Source organism: Lates calcarifer, linkage group LG5 (assembly GCF_001640805.2).
Source record: "Lates calcarifer isolate ASB-BC8 linkage group LG5, TLL_Latcal_v3, whole genome shotgun sequence".
NCBI classification, from domain to species: Eukaryota; Metazoa; Chordata; class Actinopteri; family Centropomidae; genus Lates; species Lates calcarifer.
Genome location: NC_066837.1, coordinates 16,631,984 through 16,652,163, shown reverse-complemented (window position 1 = coordinate 16,652,163; position 20,180 = coordinate 16,631,984). Strand labels below are relative to the sequence as shown.

Genomic DNA, 20,180 nt, shown 5'->3' with positions numbered 1-20,180 from the left:
AAAAAACAAGTATAAAACTATAAGTCACAGAGGCCATTTTTCTGCATTGTAAGTGCTTTTAATACTGAGAGCACATTTTGCAGAGAATACTTCTGTACTTTTTTTCAAGTACTATACTATGTATACTTTCATCCACCACTCAGACTTTGACTCTCATTAAGTATATATTGTATCTAAGAACCTGATTTTCCTTGAATATATTTTGTCCCTTTTTTTAATCTCTTATAATCTCCTCTTCACAATTTATCTAAAACAGAATGAGCGTCTTTGAGCGTCTGGCACCTTTGATACCTCAAGTATCTGCATCCTCCAGACAAACAAGGGAACATCCATCAGTCTGTTTGTCGCCCCCTCTCTCGCTCTCTTCTCCGGTTATCAAAAAGAAAGCAATTCAAATCCCATCATTTGATGAGAAGGGACTCATCCACGAAAAACACAACACAAAGCAGATGGCCACTGACAGGTAAATTGAGCTGCAGCTAATATTCTAACTCAATTTTATGTGTTATGTAATATTGTTAATGTTGCACTGAATTCATTTTACACTTCACAATTTCTCTTCCCTCTTGTGGCTTCAGATCTTTTGTTCCAATTTGTTCATCCAAGACATCAAGTCAGCCCTCTTGGAGTAAATCGTGTCAGCATTCACAGAGAATCCATGGAGAAAGAGCTTCAACCCTGCCAAGAACCAAACCCAAAACATACAGCTCTCCAACTCTCTCTGCAAAGCCCAGCATCTCCATTTTTCCTGCTCCAAAGCCAAATTCCTTTTCCACCCCCTCCACTCTGAAACCAAAGCCAAGTGATTCTCTTCATCTCTCCGCCTCAGAGTTGAGTGATCTCTCTCCATTACTGCACCAGCCTCAGCCGAAGCCAAGCGTATCTCCAACTCTGACCGTCCCAACACCCAGACTGAGTCCATCTCCAACGTCCCTGTGCCAGGGGATGAGTTTGGACGGCCAGGGAGGCAAGCAGCCTTCTCCTGTTGCTAAAGAAAGACGTGCTAGATCTATTACCATCTCCAATACCAAAGTCGAGCCCGAACAAAGTTTCTCAAATGAGGCAAAGCACGACATTCTTGACCAAGAGGCTTTATTGGACTTCACTCATCCTGAGCTGAGAAGATCTTGTCCCAGGACGAGCGTGGAGTCTCGACATCAGACTCACTCTGAGTCCCAGAAACAAGCACCCGCTTCTCACAGTTCTTACTCACTGCAAGGAAAAGTTGGTTTAAGCAATAAAGAAAATAGTTCAAAAGATAAGCCAAAGCCTCCGCCGAGAAATTTGGACTTTTCCGCAATCCCTAAACCACAATCAGACATCAAACAGCAACAGGAATTTCTGCCAAGTGGAGCGACAGGTACACACGCATTTTTTTCACAGTCTGAGGGGATTAAGTCTGCTGATGTTTATGGAGAATCTCAGTCAGTGCTTGATGGACTGCCTACTCAAAGGAAATGCACAGGCAACTCTCAGAATAGATATTACTCTCACACTGCAGGTTTTGCCTCCAATAACAAATCATATGAGCAAATGTATTCTGGGAGAAACACAACTGTACCTATGACTCCCAAAATGTCATTTTCTACAGAGCGTCTCTCGAGTCAGTCACTTGTTTCACCCAATATTGAGACAAGAAGGAGACGATTTGACTTGCACAATGACGCAAAAGTGGATGCAACATTTCTACCAGGATCTAATCTCAGGAGACCTAAAGATGAAAACAATACACGGGCAATTACAGGAAACTCTTCGCCTACTCTCTTTCAACAGACTGGAGCATCTCGACTCATCACGTCGCCTCAGAGAAACAGATTCTGGTCAAAGGCCCAGAGTCAAACTGCCCAGATGGATGTACTGAGCACAGTGAGTCAGTCTGACTGTTTAACACAGGATTACAGCTGCCAGTCAAGAAGAGACATCGACCAGAAAATGGAGGTTATTCAGCATGCACACAGATTAAATCGACTCAAGACATGTCTGGTGGCACCTCAGACGCAGGAGGCCTCACAAACAGGAAGCTCTTCAAAACCTGACATCCCTCCACAGAGACATCTCTCAGGTCACGAGCAATCTCTCGGGCAAAATAAAAAACAAAAAGAGGTGAAACTCAGTGACACGGGCCTGAATCAGACAGATATTTTTGCACCACCTGACCACCACCACCACAGTGCTCCCACAAAGCTACTGGAATATCCCTCAGAGAAATGCGTTGTAAGCGGGCCTCCGTCTGTGGCCCGCTGCCCGTTCAACACAAACAGCTCTGGCACCGGTTCAAAGGGGGTCTTTGACCTGCAATCCCAGCCGCAGCACAGAGCGTACCAGAGACCAGAAGAGACAACAACATCAACAACAGCCTCGCTTCCACCAAAGCAAGTGGATTACTCTCAAGCAAAAAGAGCATTTATCATGGAGGAACCAGAGGACCCCTATTACGTCACCATGTATTACCCAGGTTCAGTGTATGTGGGTGAGTAAAGAGATATCCAAACCACATGGAGGACTTAAACTCAACAAAGTCAACAAATTTATTAGAGCATAAATGACAGGGACTCCTTCATCTCTTGTTTGGTTTTTTTTTGTTTTTTTTTTAATCTGTTTAGTGTGGGAGTTAAATAATTTTCTGTCAAAGGGGGCGGGAAGTCAGGTGAGGGGGTGGTCAGAGTGGGTAGCAGGGGGACTTAAGAAGCCGCTGCTTATCAGCAGAGCAACAGACGTGCTGAAAAGAGACGTGACAGCGTTGGTTAGCAGACTCTATCAAAGTGACTAGTGCAAAAACAACTTTCCACAGAAACAGCAAGCACAGCGAAAACATGCAGAAAGGGAAGCAAAAGGAGAGCAAGAGGAGAGCAACTCAGAGATAAAGTGTGAGTACTGTGACACAGATCCTCTAACACTGAAAGGAATAATTCTACCATATCACAGCAGCACTTACTGTATAATTATTTCCTTTTAAAGTCAGGCTACCCCAGTAAATCCTGTAGTAATATCAGAGGATAGAGATTAAAAAAACACCACTAAGTATAAGTGAGGTGTCTACATCTTCCTAATGAGAATGATATTATAAGGTCCTTTTGGATATGAGTGAGACTCATAGAGGAGTGGTTCGCTGTCTTTATGACTTGTGACCCTTTTAAAAGAGGTAATATCTACTACAGAGCTCTCTGCCACATGGTTGGACACTGTGTGTCCATGAGTTGTGTATAGTGGATTGTCAATGTCTTTTTTTGGAGCTCTTTTAAGACAGAGATTTACTGAAAAAAATAATTACTTGTCAAATGTATCTAAGTGTATTTACTCATGTGCTGTTCTCTAAGTCATGTTCACTTTACTTGAATATTTCCATTTAATGCTACTTTTACACTTTTACTTCGGCTATTTTAGAGGGTAATATTGTAGTTTTTAATCCTCTTACTACATTTATCTGACAGCTGTAATTACAAGTTACTTTTCAGATTAAGCTTTTACCTAAAAAAACATATATAACAGTATAGAAAAAGCTGTAGATCCATATACATTTTTTCACCCAGCAGGCCTATAAAATGCTATACATTTTCAAATATTACACCAGTGGTGGCAAAACATTTTGGTTTGTGACCATGAGTTGTTAGCATTCCCCTTAACACCTTTGAATTCTTTAATTCCAGTAGTTACTTGAGGCTTAAAAAGGTAAAACTTTCAAATATTTCACAACAAAAACACAACAATTTGAGAGAGGTCCACAAGAAACTAGCTCCTCTTCAACCAGATACAACAGTAAATTACTGATTAAGCAATGATGCATTACTACCATCAACCTAATGATAAAATGAAAAATAAAAATAAATCTAATTTTAGTCACACGGGCCAGGCTTGTGTGAAAGAGTTTTTTTCCATTTGTGATATTTGTGATACCTCTGTACTTTTGCTGAATTTTGAAAGCAGGAGTTTTAATTGAAATTGACAATTGACAGTGTTGTATTGGTACTTTTATCTAGATTTTATTATTTTATTTATTTATTTATTACCCTTTTATTTAAGTAATGGATCTGAAAACTTCAGGAAAAGATCTCAGTACACCTCCCACCCATACAGGAGAACTGGACTTATTTTACCTAATTACAATACAATCCAAAAATGTTCCCTATAAATAGTCTGTATCACTGACAGAAGATAATGTACCCAAAAATGTACCTCTGTGGTAGTGTTATACTGCGCGTGCGCGCTGCATCTCCCCACTCCCTTTCCTCTTGTCGCTATGGTAACGGAGAAGGGGGGCTCACGGCCAGAGGGAAGGAGAAGAGAGGTACCCAGACTCATCACATGACCGCTCCTCCTCTTGTTATCTCTGTGTTGGATATACATCGTTTGTTGTTGGACCCGGTGCGACGTTAGAATCAGTCAGCGGACGAGAAACCCGTTCTCTCCTCGAGTAGATTTGAAGGTCCATTGAACGGGACTCGGTAAGTGTGAGACTACGTCCGCGGTGCCGAGCCCACCGAAGCTAGCAGCTAACACGGGGCTGCCGTTAGCTGCTGTGATCCAGCATGGCTGGAGAGAGACAATGGGGTCGACAGGCTGTGATGGAGCCAAGCTCGTGTTTTGTATTAAAACAGATAAAAGCTGCGTTTGACTCCTATAAGCATCTTTTTTTGGTTTAAATCAGAGAAACAGGTCGTAGCTTTCATGTCAGCGGAGCATCAGGAGCTATTGTATGTTTGAGTCTCAAGTGTGTTTTGTCTGCAGCATGTTTGTTCAAAATTAATGCTGAAATAATTCTGCAAATCTGTTAATTTGTGAATGTACTGTAGGTGTGCAGCAGGGGAGGGTTTAGAAACTTTTTAATAAGGAGGGGTCACACGGATGAAGAGATTTAAAGGACAGGGGCCATTTGTAATGAGTATAAAATGTGTTAAGTAAGTCCGCCAATTATTTTCAATTATCGTTTGGTTTGTAAAACAGGAATGTTGGAAATTGCTCATCATTATAGAGCACAAGGTGTGTCTTGTTTTGTCACACAGTCCAAACCCTACGATATTCAGTTTAAAGGAGCTATTTGCAAGTTTTGCTATCGCTATATATATATATATATATATATAGCTATTATTAGCATTAACAGCTCTTTACTTACCAGTCTAGAAGAAATGTTGCAAGTTCAGCATCAAACTTAATTCCCTTACTCACCAAGAGTTGTCTTCAGCGGTGAAAAGCTTTAAGTTCTATCACTTCTTTTCTTCTACTGAAGTTAGCATGTTAACCAGCTAGCACTGGTCCATCTCATCATTTTTTGATAGCAACTCACTGTAGCGTCCAGACTGCCCTGAAGGAAGTAATGTTGCTCAGAGGGTGTACTTTAACCTCTTGTATTGTAAACGCAGTGATGGCTGAAGCTCCTGGCAAGCAACCATCACCACCACCTGCCTGCTTCCAGCAAGAAACCAAAAGCACCTTTAGTAAATAGTGAGACTAAGAAACATGAAAGTTGTAGAGTCATGAAATGTTTGACATTTTTACTTGAAAAACGACAGAAATACAGTTATCAAAATAGTTGCGGATTAATTGCTTATCAGTCCACTGATTGAATAATCATTGCAGCTCCAGCGCTTAGACAGAAATTTAAAGCCTTGGTTCTTTGCAGGTATAAACTGTACATTATTAGTAGCTACACTGTTTATTCAGTATAATACATGAAAGCCAAATAAATCACTTTAAATATCCTAATATTAAATAATATTAATTAATAGCTGTTATTTGTAACTCCAAACAATGTACAGCCATGGCCAGATGATCAGACAATGGCATATAAAAGGCCCCCACCCCCCCTACTCAGAAGCAAAAAATACACCTCGTTGTGGTTGTGAGATTGACTCTCCAACAATAAATGTCACTGTACCGGGGCTCTGGTCCAGGGGTCCTGGGTCTGCACCCTGTGGCCTGTTCAGTAATCCATCCATGATACTAACAAGCCAACTACCTATCACCTTCTGACCTTCTGGAGCACATGGGTGGGCTGTCAGGTTTCAGCCAGCGGTGGCACTGGCTCCCTCTCTGGCCCCGTCTGTGGTGTGTGGAGGCAGCGAGGGGAACATGGTTGCATGACCACTGAGTGTTATGAGTCAAAGTGACAGCCTCTGCCTCAGTGACCTGTATCTGTATCTGCCACTGTAGCTGCACTGACTCCAAGCATGGCAGCAGGCTGCTCCATGTGTACACCCTGGAGGGCTGAGGTTATCAACATCTTGGCTCAACCTCATGTCTGTTACTGTTACCATCTGCCTGCACTGTTTGCTTCACTTGAAGAAGGGCTGGTTCATTAAAAACAACAACAACAACAACAAATAAAAAACAGACTTTCTCACTTACCTGTAGTGGTGTCACAACCATGCACATAGTGTTAGATTTTTTTGTTAATTAACTGATTATCAGAAAAATGCTGATCAGTCTTCAGTTGATCGACTGCATTAAAGTTACATTTAGGGATGTACCCCTTTTTTATTCCAATAGATACCTTATCTCTGGGTATCTGTCCACACTGAGTACCATAACTTAATTTATACTGGATTGTAGAGGCAGAGTTTGAAAAATCTGATAATGATATATTGGCTGATAATTTGTTTTACTTAAACACTTCAAGTAAAACATTTTTATAGCAATTTTTTAAAATCATGACCAAGATTTGTTAGCAGAACTAAACTTGTGCTCGCAAACATAGCTTTGGCATTTCTGTGCTGCAGTTTCTTGTCATTTATTTGTCGATAAATGAGCTAGTAATAGCTTCTCTGTGTAGCAACACGATACCTGGCATGTAAAGATGTTGTATAAAAACTAAACCCAACTACCCATCATTACAGTGTTAGCAATAGCCGTGGCTTTAAAAACTGAGTAGGTGGCTTGTCATGAGTAAATTAATGTGGAAGCTGAAACCAATCTCACCTCGGGTTTATATTTATAAAATTCAACAGCATTGTTTGTTTTTAGAAACAAGTGATGCACATGAGAAAAAATATATTTTAGTGATTTAGGTGAATCAGTTTTTTAAGCCTACTGCAACAACCCACTTCTTCAATGTAGAACGAGTCAAGGGAGGAGAGGCCTCAGCTGCTCTACTGGCCTACTTCTCACTCATGTAGGAGTATTTTCTGCTGATGACAAATTATCTTATTATCCTCCTCGCTATCTCCTCTGCAGACATGTCAGACGTAGTTCCTCCTGAAGTGAAACCCAAACCAGCTGTCCCTGCCAAGCCCCCAAATGTGGGGGCTCCTTCCCCATCCAGCCCCTTCCCACCCCAGGGGCAGGGCATCGGAGGAGGAGTCGGCGTCTCCGCACCTCCTCCGAGTGGCATTCCAGTCCCAATCGGGAGTCACGGCCTGGGCCATGGAGGCAGTCATGCCATTGGTCATGGCGTGGGCCACGGTGCTGGGCATGGCGGGAGTCACGCTGCAGCACACAGCGGGAGTCACGGCCACGCCACCTCCCACAGCTCCGGCGGGGGATCCACTCTGCTGGGCTACATTGGTATTGACACTATCATTGAGCAGATGAGAAAGAAAACCATGAAGACAGGCTTTGACTTCAATATCATGGTAGTTGGTAAGTCGCAGTGGGATCTGTCTTTGGATTTTGTTCTTGGTGGCAAAAAGTTAAGTTATTCCTTCACACCTGGACTCTTTCTGTCTCGCTCTTTCAGGCCACAGCGGTTTGGGAAAGTCCACTCTTGTGAACACCTTATTCAAGTCCCAGGTGAGCAGGAGGAGCGCAGGATGGGCCCGCGATGAGAAGATTCCCAAAACTGTGGAGATCAAATCAGTGTCGCATGGTAAGTATAGAGAGAGAGAGAGAGAGATCCTGTTCTTTCTCTAGAGCCAGACATTTATAGTAGCATTTAATTTGACAGAGAAAATTAACGATCTTTGACCACATTCTTAAAAGTCCCACATAGCCTACTTACAGTATAGCAGTGCACCCTGGTAGCTGCCAGGAAAGCTTGCCATTTATTTTCAACAGAGCTACAAATGCACATTGCCAACTTCTACATCTCCTGCAGTTAGTTTGTATGAGATGCATTTCTCATTTGTTTACTGTGACTGTCTACTGTAGCTGGTAGTCCACTCAAATTTTTTTTTCTTATTTACTGGTCAGATGGTTATTTGCACTGATATATATATATATATATATATATATATACACACACACACACACACACACCACACACACTACATAATACATATATAATACATGTATAAGGCTGAAATTTATAAGGCTGTACAAGTCTGATGCAATGTCAATGTGCCAGTGTAAGTTCAAGCATTCTGTATTTCCAGGCAAAATTCACTGTAGCAAGTAAGAGGTCATAACAAATTGCCAGGAACAAATAACGCCAAAGCTGCCCCACTAAAGCAGAGTGCACAGTAGGCAATCTGACAGGGATGTGACGCTGAGGGGCAGGTATGTATGGGAGCCGATTAGGAGATAACAGGTGTGCAGGTGGGTGTGGAGGTCAGGTGGTGCGAGACGCTACTGCAAGACGAGGGTAATATAAGGTTCTCAAGTGACAGGGAGAACTGGCAGTCTGACAACAGGAAAAACGATGCAGAATGTTAAAGGATAAGTTCACAGTTTTTCAAGCTCAAAACAGTGGTTAATAATCAGTCTGCCAAACCCCTTCACCATCCTCTTCTACTGTCGGAGCCAGGAGCTTATCTTTTGAGTCGGCCACAGAGACGTCCTCCAGCAGCTAATGTTAGCATGAAACCTCGGTGCCAGATGAGTAGTGGAACCAGGGACTAATCCACGTATTGACTGACAGCCGTGAAATCCCATACCCTGACTTTGGGCCTTCTCTGATTGGTTAGAAGGGCGAGGCTCACTCAAAAACTTTAGAGGGGAATATTTCTGCTCTGCTGCCAGGCTGTTCAATGAGTCTGAGTCACAGAAGCGTCTGGCAGATTAAGATAAGTTTTGTCTCTGTATTTAGCATTTATAAGCAGTATATAAGCATATAACATATAAACAGTCAATACATTAGGAGGAACGATTACAGCAAGCAAAGACATATGGGCACCTCAATATGGTTTCAAGACAGAACTGAAAATTGCGAACCTATCCTTTCTGGTCCGTTGCCATGACATCTGCTGTAGATAAAAAGGCTGCGGGTTTGCCAGGTGTTGAGATTTTTAATTATCATCAGCTACTATATAATGTCTCATTTTCCTAAATGTAACATGTGTCATGTGTTGTGTTAATCTGAACAATTTAATGAAATAAATTATCATAAATAATGATTTCCTTACATCAGCTGTGGTGTTTAGCATTTTGCTGAGTGAAATTATGAATGTAGATGTTCAGTGATAAATAGCCTGACCTTATTTCTGTATCTACTTCATAACTAAAACTCTGACTATTTCGTGACAAACAGTATTTAGTCATCGGTCAGTACAGATTGTTCTTGGACCTACAGATTCCCACTGGATCGCTGACAGCTTTTACTTGACTCAAATCAATCCTGGAAATAATGTCCCGAATTGTGGGGATTTCTGTAATGGAAAAGGGTTTTGTTGTTTTGGGTTTTTTTTTGCTCCAGCACACACAATATTTGTTCACACATATACTGTGTGCATCAGAATTTCTTTTCATTTTCATCTGATTTTGTTTGACAGACTGATCTTTTGAGACGGTCCTCTTTGTTTCACACAGAACATAGGACATCTCAAATACAGACACATTTTACAGCTAGTAAAAAAAGAAGCACCGAAGTCTCTTATCTCCATTCTCCTGATATCAGGTCTCACAAAGCAGAGAGAGACTGGTCTATTGATTTAGGCAGTCTTAGTTTGTCTAGCCTAATACAAGTTAGACAGTTGCATAACGGTGAAGATTACGTAATTTGAAGCCTAAAAAGTTTGCTATGATAACACCAGACAATCTCAGAACTAGGAGCTGTGTTTCCATGGTAACAACCAATAACCCCTGCTGACAACTGACACAAAGAGGTAATCATAGCTCAATTTGTGGTTTGTTGACCGTGTTGTAGGGTGAGGAATCAGAATTGTTTCATTCATCGCAGAGTTTATCTCTGTGAAACATCCATTTATTTGTGAAATTCTTCTATGATGCACAAGCTTTCTGCTGTATTAAACAAAACCGAGCAGCAACAGTCAGTCGTGATTTGTTTGAAAAAAAAAGAAGAGTCCTAAATTAGCTGGAGTTCATGGCAAAGTATGTGTGCGTTGCATTTAAAAATGTCTGACTGTGGCACCCCATCCCCCAGTCTTAGTATCGAATCAGACACTTAGGAGGACAGCTATGCACGGCGTTTATGAAATCAGTTGGTGACTCTTCAGTATGTAGCACTCAGTCCTGTGCTCATCATGGCGTCTGCGACAGGCAAAGCAACTGAGCTGGCATTTTCATACATCCCTGATGACGTGATCATGCACACATCGCCTGCAGCTGACAGTGACCCGACATTATTATACCCTTGCCAGTTAGAGATGCCTGAGAGACACAGCAGAAGGAAAAACAAAAATCCATATCACATCATTTATATTTCCTGTGTTAAACATTTTTTCAATATGCTGAATATTCAGATATCGAATATACATCAAATACAGATCTTGTTTTGCAGTCATTGAGGAGGGTGGAGTGAAGATGAAGCTGACAGTCGTTGACACTCCAGGCTTCGGAGACCAAATCAATAACGACAACTGGTGGGTGTTCCAACTCCTGGATCATTAAAGCCTCATTAATGTCATCATTACTGCCTTATTTTATTTTTTCTACTTTTCTCCTGTCACCTCAGTACAGCAATGCATTTAGTTTCCCCAAACTACATTGAAAATTGACTTTCCTGAGAACACTCCTTTTCTACTTCTCCCTCTCTTTTCAGTTTCAAGTAATCTTTTTCTCTCACGCTGATCTCTCTCTCTCTCTTGTGTCTGAAGCTGGGAGCCGATTTCCAAGTACATCAATGAGCAGTATGAGAAGTTCCTAAAGGAAGAGGTCAACATCACCAGAAAGAAGCGCATCCCAGACACCAGGGTGCACTGCTGTATCTATTTCATCTCCCCAACCGGACACTCGTGAGTTAAATGTTAACAGAGCTGAGACAGATGAATAATCTCTGCGTTCACACACAGGCAGTGTTCATGCCCCTTTATCCAAAAACATTTCAGTTCACATTAACAAGGCCCTATATCAATTGTGCTACTTTATATTGCAGGCAACACACACCTCTGTCTGTCCTCTGAACACCTCACAATTAGCTCCTGCTGACAGCTGTGAAATTGCTCTTTAATGGATAAACGGATGCAACCTTTTGTGTATTACAGCCTGTGTATCTCATCCCTCTTAGCTGCGGTAATTGAGACTGACACAATGTTTTGTGTGCAGGACAAACAAGAACTGGGATGCAACCTTTGTCCGGTGATAAGCCCACTTTTCTAAAGCATTCACACTGTAAATCTTTTGTAATTGCGACAAGGCCAGGGAAAGGTAATGAGACGTATGAAACATGACAGATAAAATCCCTGTGCCTGCCTCTCTGCTATTTTTGTTACCCTGCATGCGAGCTTTCCGGCAGAGTCACGGCTCCTAAATCTACCTACTAACTCACTTTCCTTCTTTGTCTTCTCTGTTCTGCCCCCTTCAGTCTTCGGCAGCTAGACACCGAGTTCATGAAGCGCCTGAGTCACTCAGTCAACATTATTCCCGTCATTGCTAAGGCAGACACGATGACCATTGAGGAGAGACAGGAATTCAAACAGCGGGTGAGTTTCAGGGAAGAGCCGGCTCACTCAGTTAATGCTAGATGATACATCGACTTATTGTAGAGAAATTGGCATCAATGTAAATGCCAGCTGATATGAGAGCATTGTCAAGTATTTCAGCTTCAAAATGTCCTGCTTGGGACATATCTTCCTCTTGAAAGCTGTTGTAATCAATATTCAATTCAATATTTTTGCATTAACAATTAATGAAATTATTACATGTAATGTAAAATGATTAGCTACAGAGAATTATCACCTTTCTGTGCAGTTCAGCTCTACAGAGCGTTTTAGCATTGGTGTGTAGGTGAGTTTACTGTTTTGGTTCACTCTCACTGCTCTTATCAGTGTTGTTGCCACATTCAGCATGTGTTTGACCAAAAAAAGGACCTGGTCAAGATTAATACAAGATATCAAAGGAGAGTGGACGTTGGACTTGGATTTGTTAGATGGCCAGAAACATGGGTTTAGATAAATGCTAATGCTAATCTGCTAGGGGTGTAAATAAGCCACTGTTTGCTGAGAGGTTACCCATATCGACTTTACAAGGTGATAATATGTCAATGTTGTGTTAACAGCTTGTTTCTGCTGCCCCCAAGTGGCCAGAAAATTAATTATGTGTGTATTTAAAAAAAGAGATGAATTTATGGACATCTGTATTGGTGTCTGCCTCACAGTCCAGTATCAGACTGGCTATAGATTAGCTTCCTGGCTTTGTGTTGTGCTGTAGGTAAGGAAGGAGCTGGAGATGAGCGGGATCGAGTTTTACCCACAGAAGGAGTTTGATGAGGACATGGAGGACAAGAGCGACAATGACAAGATCAGAGTAAGTGGTTCTATTCTTTCTTTCTCACATATTTGTCCCACAATTTTCCTCCTCTCCAACAGAAAATAAGTCTCTCTCTCTCTCTGCCGTCCCTCCTCTCCACCCAGCTCAGCCCACTGTTTCTCTCCCCCTCATGCGCTGCTTCCTCTGAGCAGAATGTCAGGGCACCAGAGCATGTTGTGTATTTGTTTCATCTCATAAATCTTGTGTGGCTCACTTCAGTACACTGAACCCAGTTGAAATGTCTGTCCATAGGAGGCGATGCCCTTTGCTGTGGTGGGCAGCGACAAAGAATATCAAGTGAATGGCAAACGAGTTCTGGGGAGAAAGACAGCGTGGGGAATCGTAGAAGGTGGGTACTATTGCCTTTCTTAATAAGTAACATTTACAGTCCCTTTCCCACAGAGATTATATTGATAGTGCGAACTAAAGGACTTGGAATAGGAAGGAATGCATGATATGGCTTTTGATTCTTTTTTACTTTTTTCCTTGCAGTTGAAAATCCCAACCATTGTGAGTTTGCTCAGCTGAGAGATTTCCTAATCAGGTAAAGAAGTGTTTCTAAATATAAGCATTAAAATCCCAAAGCAGTGCAATAAAATGGAATAAAGGAGCAATTCGAGACAATGGGATTTGACATATTGCTATTAATAGTTTAGCAATATAATTAATAATTAATAACTAAAAATAATAGGGATGCAGCTAATGATTATTTTCACTGTCAAATAATCAGTCAATATTTTTTGTTCATTCTGGGATTTTTTTTACAAATTTCCCTGAGGCCAACGTGACATTTTGTTTATTTTAAAGCCAAAAGCCTGACCAATCAGTTTATTGACTCATTATTTAAACATAAACATTATTTTGTGACCGAACACACAAATTTGAAAATAAGTATACTGTTTACTTGTAAGATATATATTTTATATATGTATGTATATGTATTATATATGTATATATTTTACTCTCTTGTAAATCCTATTGGTTCAGATTAATTCCTGGGTCCAGTTATTCATTTTTAACAGGCAGGAACTGTGCTGAGCTAAAACAGAATAACACTGATACCTGCCTGTTAGATAGATAGATAAATACTAACTAGTAACATGACCTCCTCTGCCCCTCTGTGTTTCTGTACCCGTCTTTCTTAGGTCTCACCTCCAGGATCTGAAGGAGGTTACCCATAACATTCACTATGAAACTTACCGTGCCAAGAGACTTAACGAGAATGGAGGTCTGCACCCCATATCCTCCAACGATACCCAAGAAAGCAACCTGTAGTCAGTCAGTCAGTCAGGGGAGTTCAGACAGGGTGAGAGTGAGCAATGAACAGATGAATTGATAAGTGAATCTATAGAATATTATTATCAGTCACCACAGCATCAGCTGCATGCTTGGAAAATATATAAAATCTGTAAAAATGGGTGTCATTTAGTCATGTCATTTTTTTCTGATTCCATACTCCACCCATCGTTTAATCCACTTTCTTCCCATGTCATCCTGACACATGCACATATCATACTCCTCTTGTTCCATTTCAAAGTCAATATTCCTTTGAGTATTTGGATGAAAGGACAGCCCCACTCCAGAGACTTAGTGCCATTATAAAATTAACATCTTATCTACTGCCAATGCCTTTTTATTTATCATTGACCAGGTAGTATGAGTTTAGAAAGTGCCATGTTACTATGTGTATAGGAGGCTAATTTTTAAGTTTAAGTGTTGTGTAGCAACTAATGTCTGAATTCAGACAAATTAAATGATTTGCTCTCAATATAAAATTCATAATTCCTGTGTAGTAGTGATGCATGAGCCAGCTCTGCAGTTGACTCTGTACAAATTGCTTTTTTAAAATTCTCAGCAGCAGCTGTTCATTTGAAGAAAGACTCCCCATAGCTTTACTGTCAGGAGGGCTTAACAAACATTAGGAGCACTGCTGTCTCCGCCCTCATGAAGAAAATAAATGAAATTTCTCTTATGAAAGTTCCCTCGCTCTGTTTTAAGTTTGATTTTTCTACTTTAAAATAGTTTGCTTGTGCAGACCTGCATACTAAGATGAGAGACAGCTGCAATATCAGTCACATATGAAATGCACTTCAGTGGGCGGTGGTGTGTGCGTAATTAAAGAGTCCACGGGGTGCATGACTGTGTATACTCTACACTCCAGATTCTGTGATTCTGTGATTCACCATAATAGAGCAAAACACAAACTGAACAGTTTGGGACAATTCAGCACTGCATGCTTTATTACACCGCAGTGGATGCATTTGTGCTGTGCTCAACTGCATTGGCTATGTTCTTACAGTGACAGTGAGGGATAATTGATGAGTGGTTTAATTATTATTAAATATCACTTTTTTCTTTTTTTTGGAGTCAGCTGGACACTGTGAATGCACCCAGTTTTAATGTTGATCTAAAAGTGTGCAGTGTTTAATTTAAAATGTATTACTTTATGGAAATAAAAGAGTAGCATGGCCAACAATTCCAAAAATAAATAAATAAAATTTCATATATAAGCTTGTTCAAGAGGAGTAAATTGTGTAAAATCTGTCAATGAAAACCACTAGCCTTTGCTCAAGTTTATTTATTTATTTTTATTTGGTAGGCTTGGTTGATTTAATGCATTTTTCTCCTCATTGTATCCACTGGCCATTCATGAACAGATTATTTTCTGACCCAAAAGAAATCCAGTCCGCTGGTTTAATCTGTATACCTGTGCAATAAGTCTGGCTGAACTGAAAATTATTATTAGTTTGATGTCATGTGCCATGAGAAGTATTTGTGAACACAGCAAAGCTCTGACTCGGAGACGAGGACAGTATTTTGCCTGGTTTTGTGTTGGTGCCAGTTTAAAATTAAATTCCTCTTTCTCACCACTTGATGGCAGCACTCTGCCATGTAAAAACAGTGACTTGACAGAACAAGAAACAAGCACTTGGACCAGCTTTAATGTCCTGTGCTGACATTCCCATTGTTGAGATTTTTCATGTCTATCAAATCCAGTCTCATTTCCTGATGAAGTTTACAGAGTTTGGATCTTCCACTGCAGTGATAACTAATATATCTCTCCAGATCAGGTTTACAGGAAGCTTCAAGCTTTAACCCAATAGTATGCACTCAATGTGTGGGTGTAATTATTCAAAATCAATAAATTTATAAAGTTGTAAACATGTTTACCAAGTTTTCTTCAGGAACTCAATATTTACACATTTCTGCCATGTACTGTCTGCAGTAGAGCACAAGGATGCCAAAACTACAAGTAATTCAATCTATCAATATCTCATCAATATTTTTGTTTTAGGTTGAATCAACATTTTATACAATCATACATGTTTGTGCGATTTTGATATGAAATGTGACGTCTGCAACAAATGATAATAGTCGTCTGTGATATTAGTGCAGTCAAAGGTTTTCAAGCTGAAATTTGAAAGTGTTTATGTGAGCATGCTTGTGTCCATATTGCCTGTTTGCTTACAGCCAATCAGTTCAAACATCAACGCAACTTTACATCAATTTACCAACTATTTCTGAGTGTGTAATGTATGCATTAAACTACTATATCATGAGGTGAAATGCTGTCTTAACTCCTGTAACTAAACTGACGGCCCACTATCCACATATCACTCATCCCTTTGAATCAGTAGAACTTCACAATGTAAATTTATTTAATAACCACCTTTCTTAAAGTTGCTGTGACACATTGAGGCATAATTTCCAGTGTTATATTGAGTTATTTATACATTAATGTCATATTATTGTAATTTATTCTTTATTTAATAAAAGCACATTTCCATGTTTTTTGAAATAGCTTCTTTCATGAATGTCTCAATAATGACTGATTTACATGATCTATATTATAGATATACCTTGAAAATGCTCAAATTAATATTAGCGATATTTTTGCTATCGTTAGTATTTGTGTACACTGTAAGTATTAGTGTACACTGTGTACACTGAGTTTGAAACAGTGGTCATATATAAAACCACCACCTTTCAGTACAGTAATTGGTGTAAAGGAATACGACTCCTTTCTTGTTTGTATGAGTTGTAAGCTCACCACCTGCAAGGCTCTTTGTTGAGGTCAGTGGGAGGGCCAGGCAAGAAAGGGGCAGGTATGGCACTTGAAACACACACAAAAATGACTTATCTTGTCCACCATGAGGGACCTAAGTGGGCTTATTCTCAAAACATACTGACTGGTTCTTGACCACTTGTGGATACGGTGCTCACAGCTTCCTGGATGCATACATCCTTGTTAAGTTCCCTTCTGCTTTGAGTTGGGTGCACTCCCCTAAAACAACACTGATGATGGTACATGTTTTGTTGGCAATGCAGGTGACTATTCCTTGACCTTGGTGCAGCTTTAATACAACATTGCTGCATTCTGAAAAAGAAGAATGGGCAATGGGAGAGTGATCTCTAGTGATCTATTTGAGAGGATTTTGTTTTGTATCTCTTCTACCTGTTATTACCTCTGTGGTTTGTGTGGTTTGCTCTGTGTGGAAAAATTATGGGTTCATTTTGTAATTTCATCCAGATATTTGAAGATATTAAACAGCTAAATGTAAAGAAATTGATTCAATGACTAATCCAGAACCGTCTTTAGTAATAACCACTCTAAAAAAAAAAAAAAAAAAAAAAAACTGAAATACATTTATCTTCTGATTGTTTCTGCTAGAATGAATTATTACCAGGACCTGAGGCCTGTGTCTCAAAGCTGTGGAGTTGTGCTATGGTACATTAGGATAGCTGTGAGGTCTCCTTTCAGAGTTAAATTATCTCAAATGACAGAAATCAATCAATCCTGGCAACAATCCATGGCAACTGCAAACAATTTTGTGACCTAGTTTACACTAGTCAAAACGGGCAGCAGCTGGCTATTGCAAGGGACTTGGCTGAAATTAGTTGATTATTGCCAGTAATTACTTATTTCCTTTCCTTTCCTCTTCCCTGTAAAAAAATAAGTTTGTCTGGTGAAGCAAACAAATTAAATCAAGAGATGAAAAATAGACCAGACGACTGTATAATATCAGTGAAATTAAATTAACTTGCCTCTTTCCACATCTTTTCACTATTTTGCTGAAAAAAAAAATCTTAACATTATCTAGCTTTAGTGTGAGAAAAACAAGAAGGATATGAGCAATAGGCTAACAAAATACAAACATTTAGTTAAATGGCAAGCTTTGATTTTAGGTAATATTTTGTGGTAACAGTGCATGCATGTGTGCATATAATATAATACCTGCGACACCCATGCCTCTGTGCCACCAAAGCTTTCTCTGTCCAGTGGTGTGCCACAAGGTTCCATTCTGGGTCCAGTACATTTGTCTCCAAATATGTTTTGACTATGTGATCATTTTGAGGGATGTAGGTTACGGTGCTGTTGAGCAGTGCTGCATTATGAAGAGAAGTTTTTCTGTTATTTAGCCCACCCTCGGTGATATGAATTAGGTAGACAAAAAACAATAAAAACACCTGTCAGTATAACAGAATATAATTTAGCATCACCACAAACTACCTCCTTCGAAGTCATCATGCACTTGAATAAACACCTGAAAGAGTTTCAGCAAAAACTGAACATTATAACCCTCATGAAGGTAGGACTGTTGAATTAAAGTGTCATATTTTCTAACAATTTACAAACAGTCCATGGTTCTGCTGTGTCAATTTACAGCAACAATGAAATACATGTGAAACTTTCGATACAAAGCATTGTAACTTTATCTTTTTAATTGCTTGTTTGTGCAGTATGCATGCACAACCCACACACTAGCATCAACACAGAAGCCCATGGCATGGGTGGGTGCACAAACCCAGAACAGGATATGTCACTGTCCTGTTTTTCAGGACATGCAACAAAGCATGAAAAGGTGGAAAAAAACCTGGGCTTGGATGTCTGTTAGCATTTGCTAAGTTAACGTCACTGGTGTTTATGTTTGAGAAACTTAGAAGTGTAAAAACTGGTGCCTTATTGTTGGATGTTGTATATATATTTTCAAGATGGTAGAAGATGGTAAGAGTCTCTCATTGGAATAAATGGTGAAACTGCATGTTGTGCTTGAACAATATATTCACAAATACTAACAAACACTCAGTCAAAAGTTTCTGTAATTAATCTTTAGAAATAAATACCTACAAAAACATTGTAAAGTGGATAATTGATGAATTAACCATATCATGTACTGCTTACTTGTCAAGATCATTTGCACCATGAAGAGAATCACTTTTCCAGACAGTCTTGTTAGTTCAGACATTATTGTAATTTGTTATGTATTTTACATTTATTACCTCGGCCAATTAGGTTATGTTTTCATTCATGTCTGTTTGTTGGTTTGTTTGTCATATCTGTTGTTTTTAAACAGGCGGATATTTTTCTTTTTCTTTTTTTATAAGAGCTAGACAGACGTGTAGGATTGTTTAGCCTTGGCAGAGGTATGTGCTCTACTGTGTGCCACTCTAGTTTTGAAAGGCAGATACCCAAACTGGAAACATTATCTTTGCCTTGAGGCATAGGAGTTACATGTAGTTGATTCATTCTGTTACGCCTGGGGTCACTTCCTCTCATAGACTGTTTTCTCTGGTAATATGTTTTATAGCGTTCTGTCTTGACACTGATACCTGATACCTGATACCTGAGGCCTGATGCCTAATGTTTGTCACCTAAGGCCTGGGGCCAAATACCTGCGGTTTGACAGCAGACTTCTGAGGCTTGATTTCCACTCATGTGACTTGACAAATTTTCTCTTGTGGCCTGAATTTGCTTTAAGGAACAATACTGTTTTATCTGATTTCTGATGCTAAGGTAAAAAATGTACAGTGCACTCTTCTGACTATGAATTGTTGGATGTGGCTGAAGGTAATTCAGGAGGGAGTGGGGCTGTGGACTTTTTGGACTTTTTTAAAAACTCAGCTACATTCTCTGGATATTGTGAAGTGAAATCTGAAAAGGTTTGATAATACTTACAATCTCACTGAGAATCAACACCCAAGAGCATTGTTTGGGTTTGCTGGTCCACATGACTGTGCCCTCTCCCTCAACAATTCTTCATATAACTGGGCAGTCGATCTAAGCGTGTAAGCACACAAAAGCTTATATTAAACCATATGTGCAGCATGAAATGACAATGAACAGACCACCACAAGTAGCTTGAGAGGAAAGTCAAATATTTAATGAGTAAAAGAGGCCTTGATATTTTTCTCTGGAGTTCGTAAAATGCAACTAAATATTGTATTGCATCAGATTATAAATTAAGGCAGCAGCTGGTCAACATCTATTTTAAAAAATGATGTAGAATATTAAGGCACTCCAGGAGAAATCAGAAAGTTCCAAATTCAGTTTTAAGATCCATGGACACTCCAGACACATCAAACTATCTTATGTTTGTGGAGTCTCTTGCCTTTTCCCCAAGTGTGAGGCACTTGGTTGGTGAGAGGATATTCATAAGTTCCCCAGGAAATCATAGGGTCCCAGCCAATGACAGGTTTTCCTCAATGCTTCAGAGAGCAAACTGACTGTTTGTATGTTTGAGGTTAACAGAAAGTTCACAGGGGCAACTACTACATTCTCCTTCTGGGAAGCCTCAATTTGCCACAGATATTAAAAATGTCCAAAC

General features: G+C 39.9%; 1 protein-coding gene and 1 long non-coding RNA gene across 4 annotated transcripts; one reads left to right on the top strand and one right to left on the bottom strand.

Annotated features, from left to right (window-relative positions):
* Positions 1 to 2,328: 2,328 nt before the first annotated feature.
* Positions 2,329 to 16,372, top strand: septin3 (septin 3). Of its 3 annotated transcripts, none has more exons than XM_051070673.1 (10): positions 2,329 to 2,470; positions 7,168 to 7,572; positions 7,670 to 7,798; positions 10,607 to 10,688; positions 10,923 to 11,060; positions 11,630 to 11,747; positions 12,475 to 12,570; positions 12,826 to 12,922; positions 13,066 to 13,117; positions 13,719 to 16,372. In XM_051070673.1, exons 1-10 carry the CDS (start codon positions 2,410 to 2,412, stop codon positions 13,846 to 13,848), a joined length of 1,308 nt encoding a protein of 435 aa, XP_050926630.1. In that variant the 5' UTR covers positions 2,329 to 2,409; the 3' UTR covers positions 13,849 to 16,372. The 3 variants fall into 3 exon arrangements, with proteins under 3 accessions (XP_050926630.1, XP_018520587.1, XP_018520586.1); XM_018665071.2 differs by lacking the exon at positions 2,329 to 2,470 and adding an exon at positions 2,702 to 2,867; XM_018665070.2 differs by lacking the exon at positions 2,329 to 2,470 and adding an exon at positions 4,227 to 4,442.
* LOC127142487 (uncharacterized) lies at positions 14,572 to 19,804 on the bottom strand. The gene is made up of 2 exons (XR_007813269.1): positions 19,532 to 19,804; positions 14,572 to 17,960 (listed from the first exon to the last, which is right to left on the bottom strand). It is a non-coding gene; the product is annotated as an uncharacterized LOC127142487 (long non-coding RNA).
* Between the last annotated feature and the right edge of the window lie 376 nt (positions 19,805 to 20,180).

What these genes read in the sequence shown, in the direction of transcription:
- septin3 (XM_051070673.1), top strand. Translation starts at nt 2,410, where the DNA reads ATGGAGGAACCAGAGGACCCCTATTACGTCACCATGTATTACCCAGGT. An exon ending in CTTCAATATCATGGTAGTTG is followed by an intron (nt 7,573 to 7,669) that starts GTAAGTCGCAGT and finishes TCGCTCTTTCAG; the next exon opens with GCCACAGCGGTTTGGGAAAG. An exon ending in CTGAGAGATTTCCTAATCAG is followed by an intron (nt 13,118 to 13,718) that starts GTAAAGAAGTGT and finishes CGTCTTTCTTAG; the next exon opens with GTCTCACCTCCAGGATCTGA.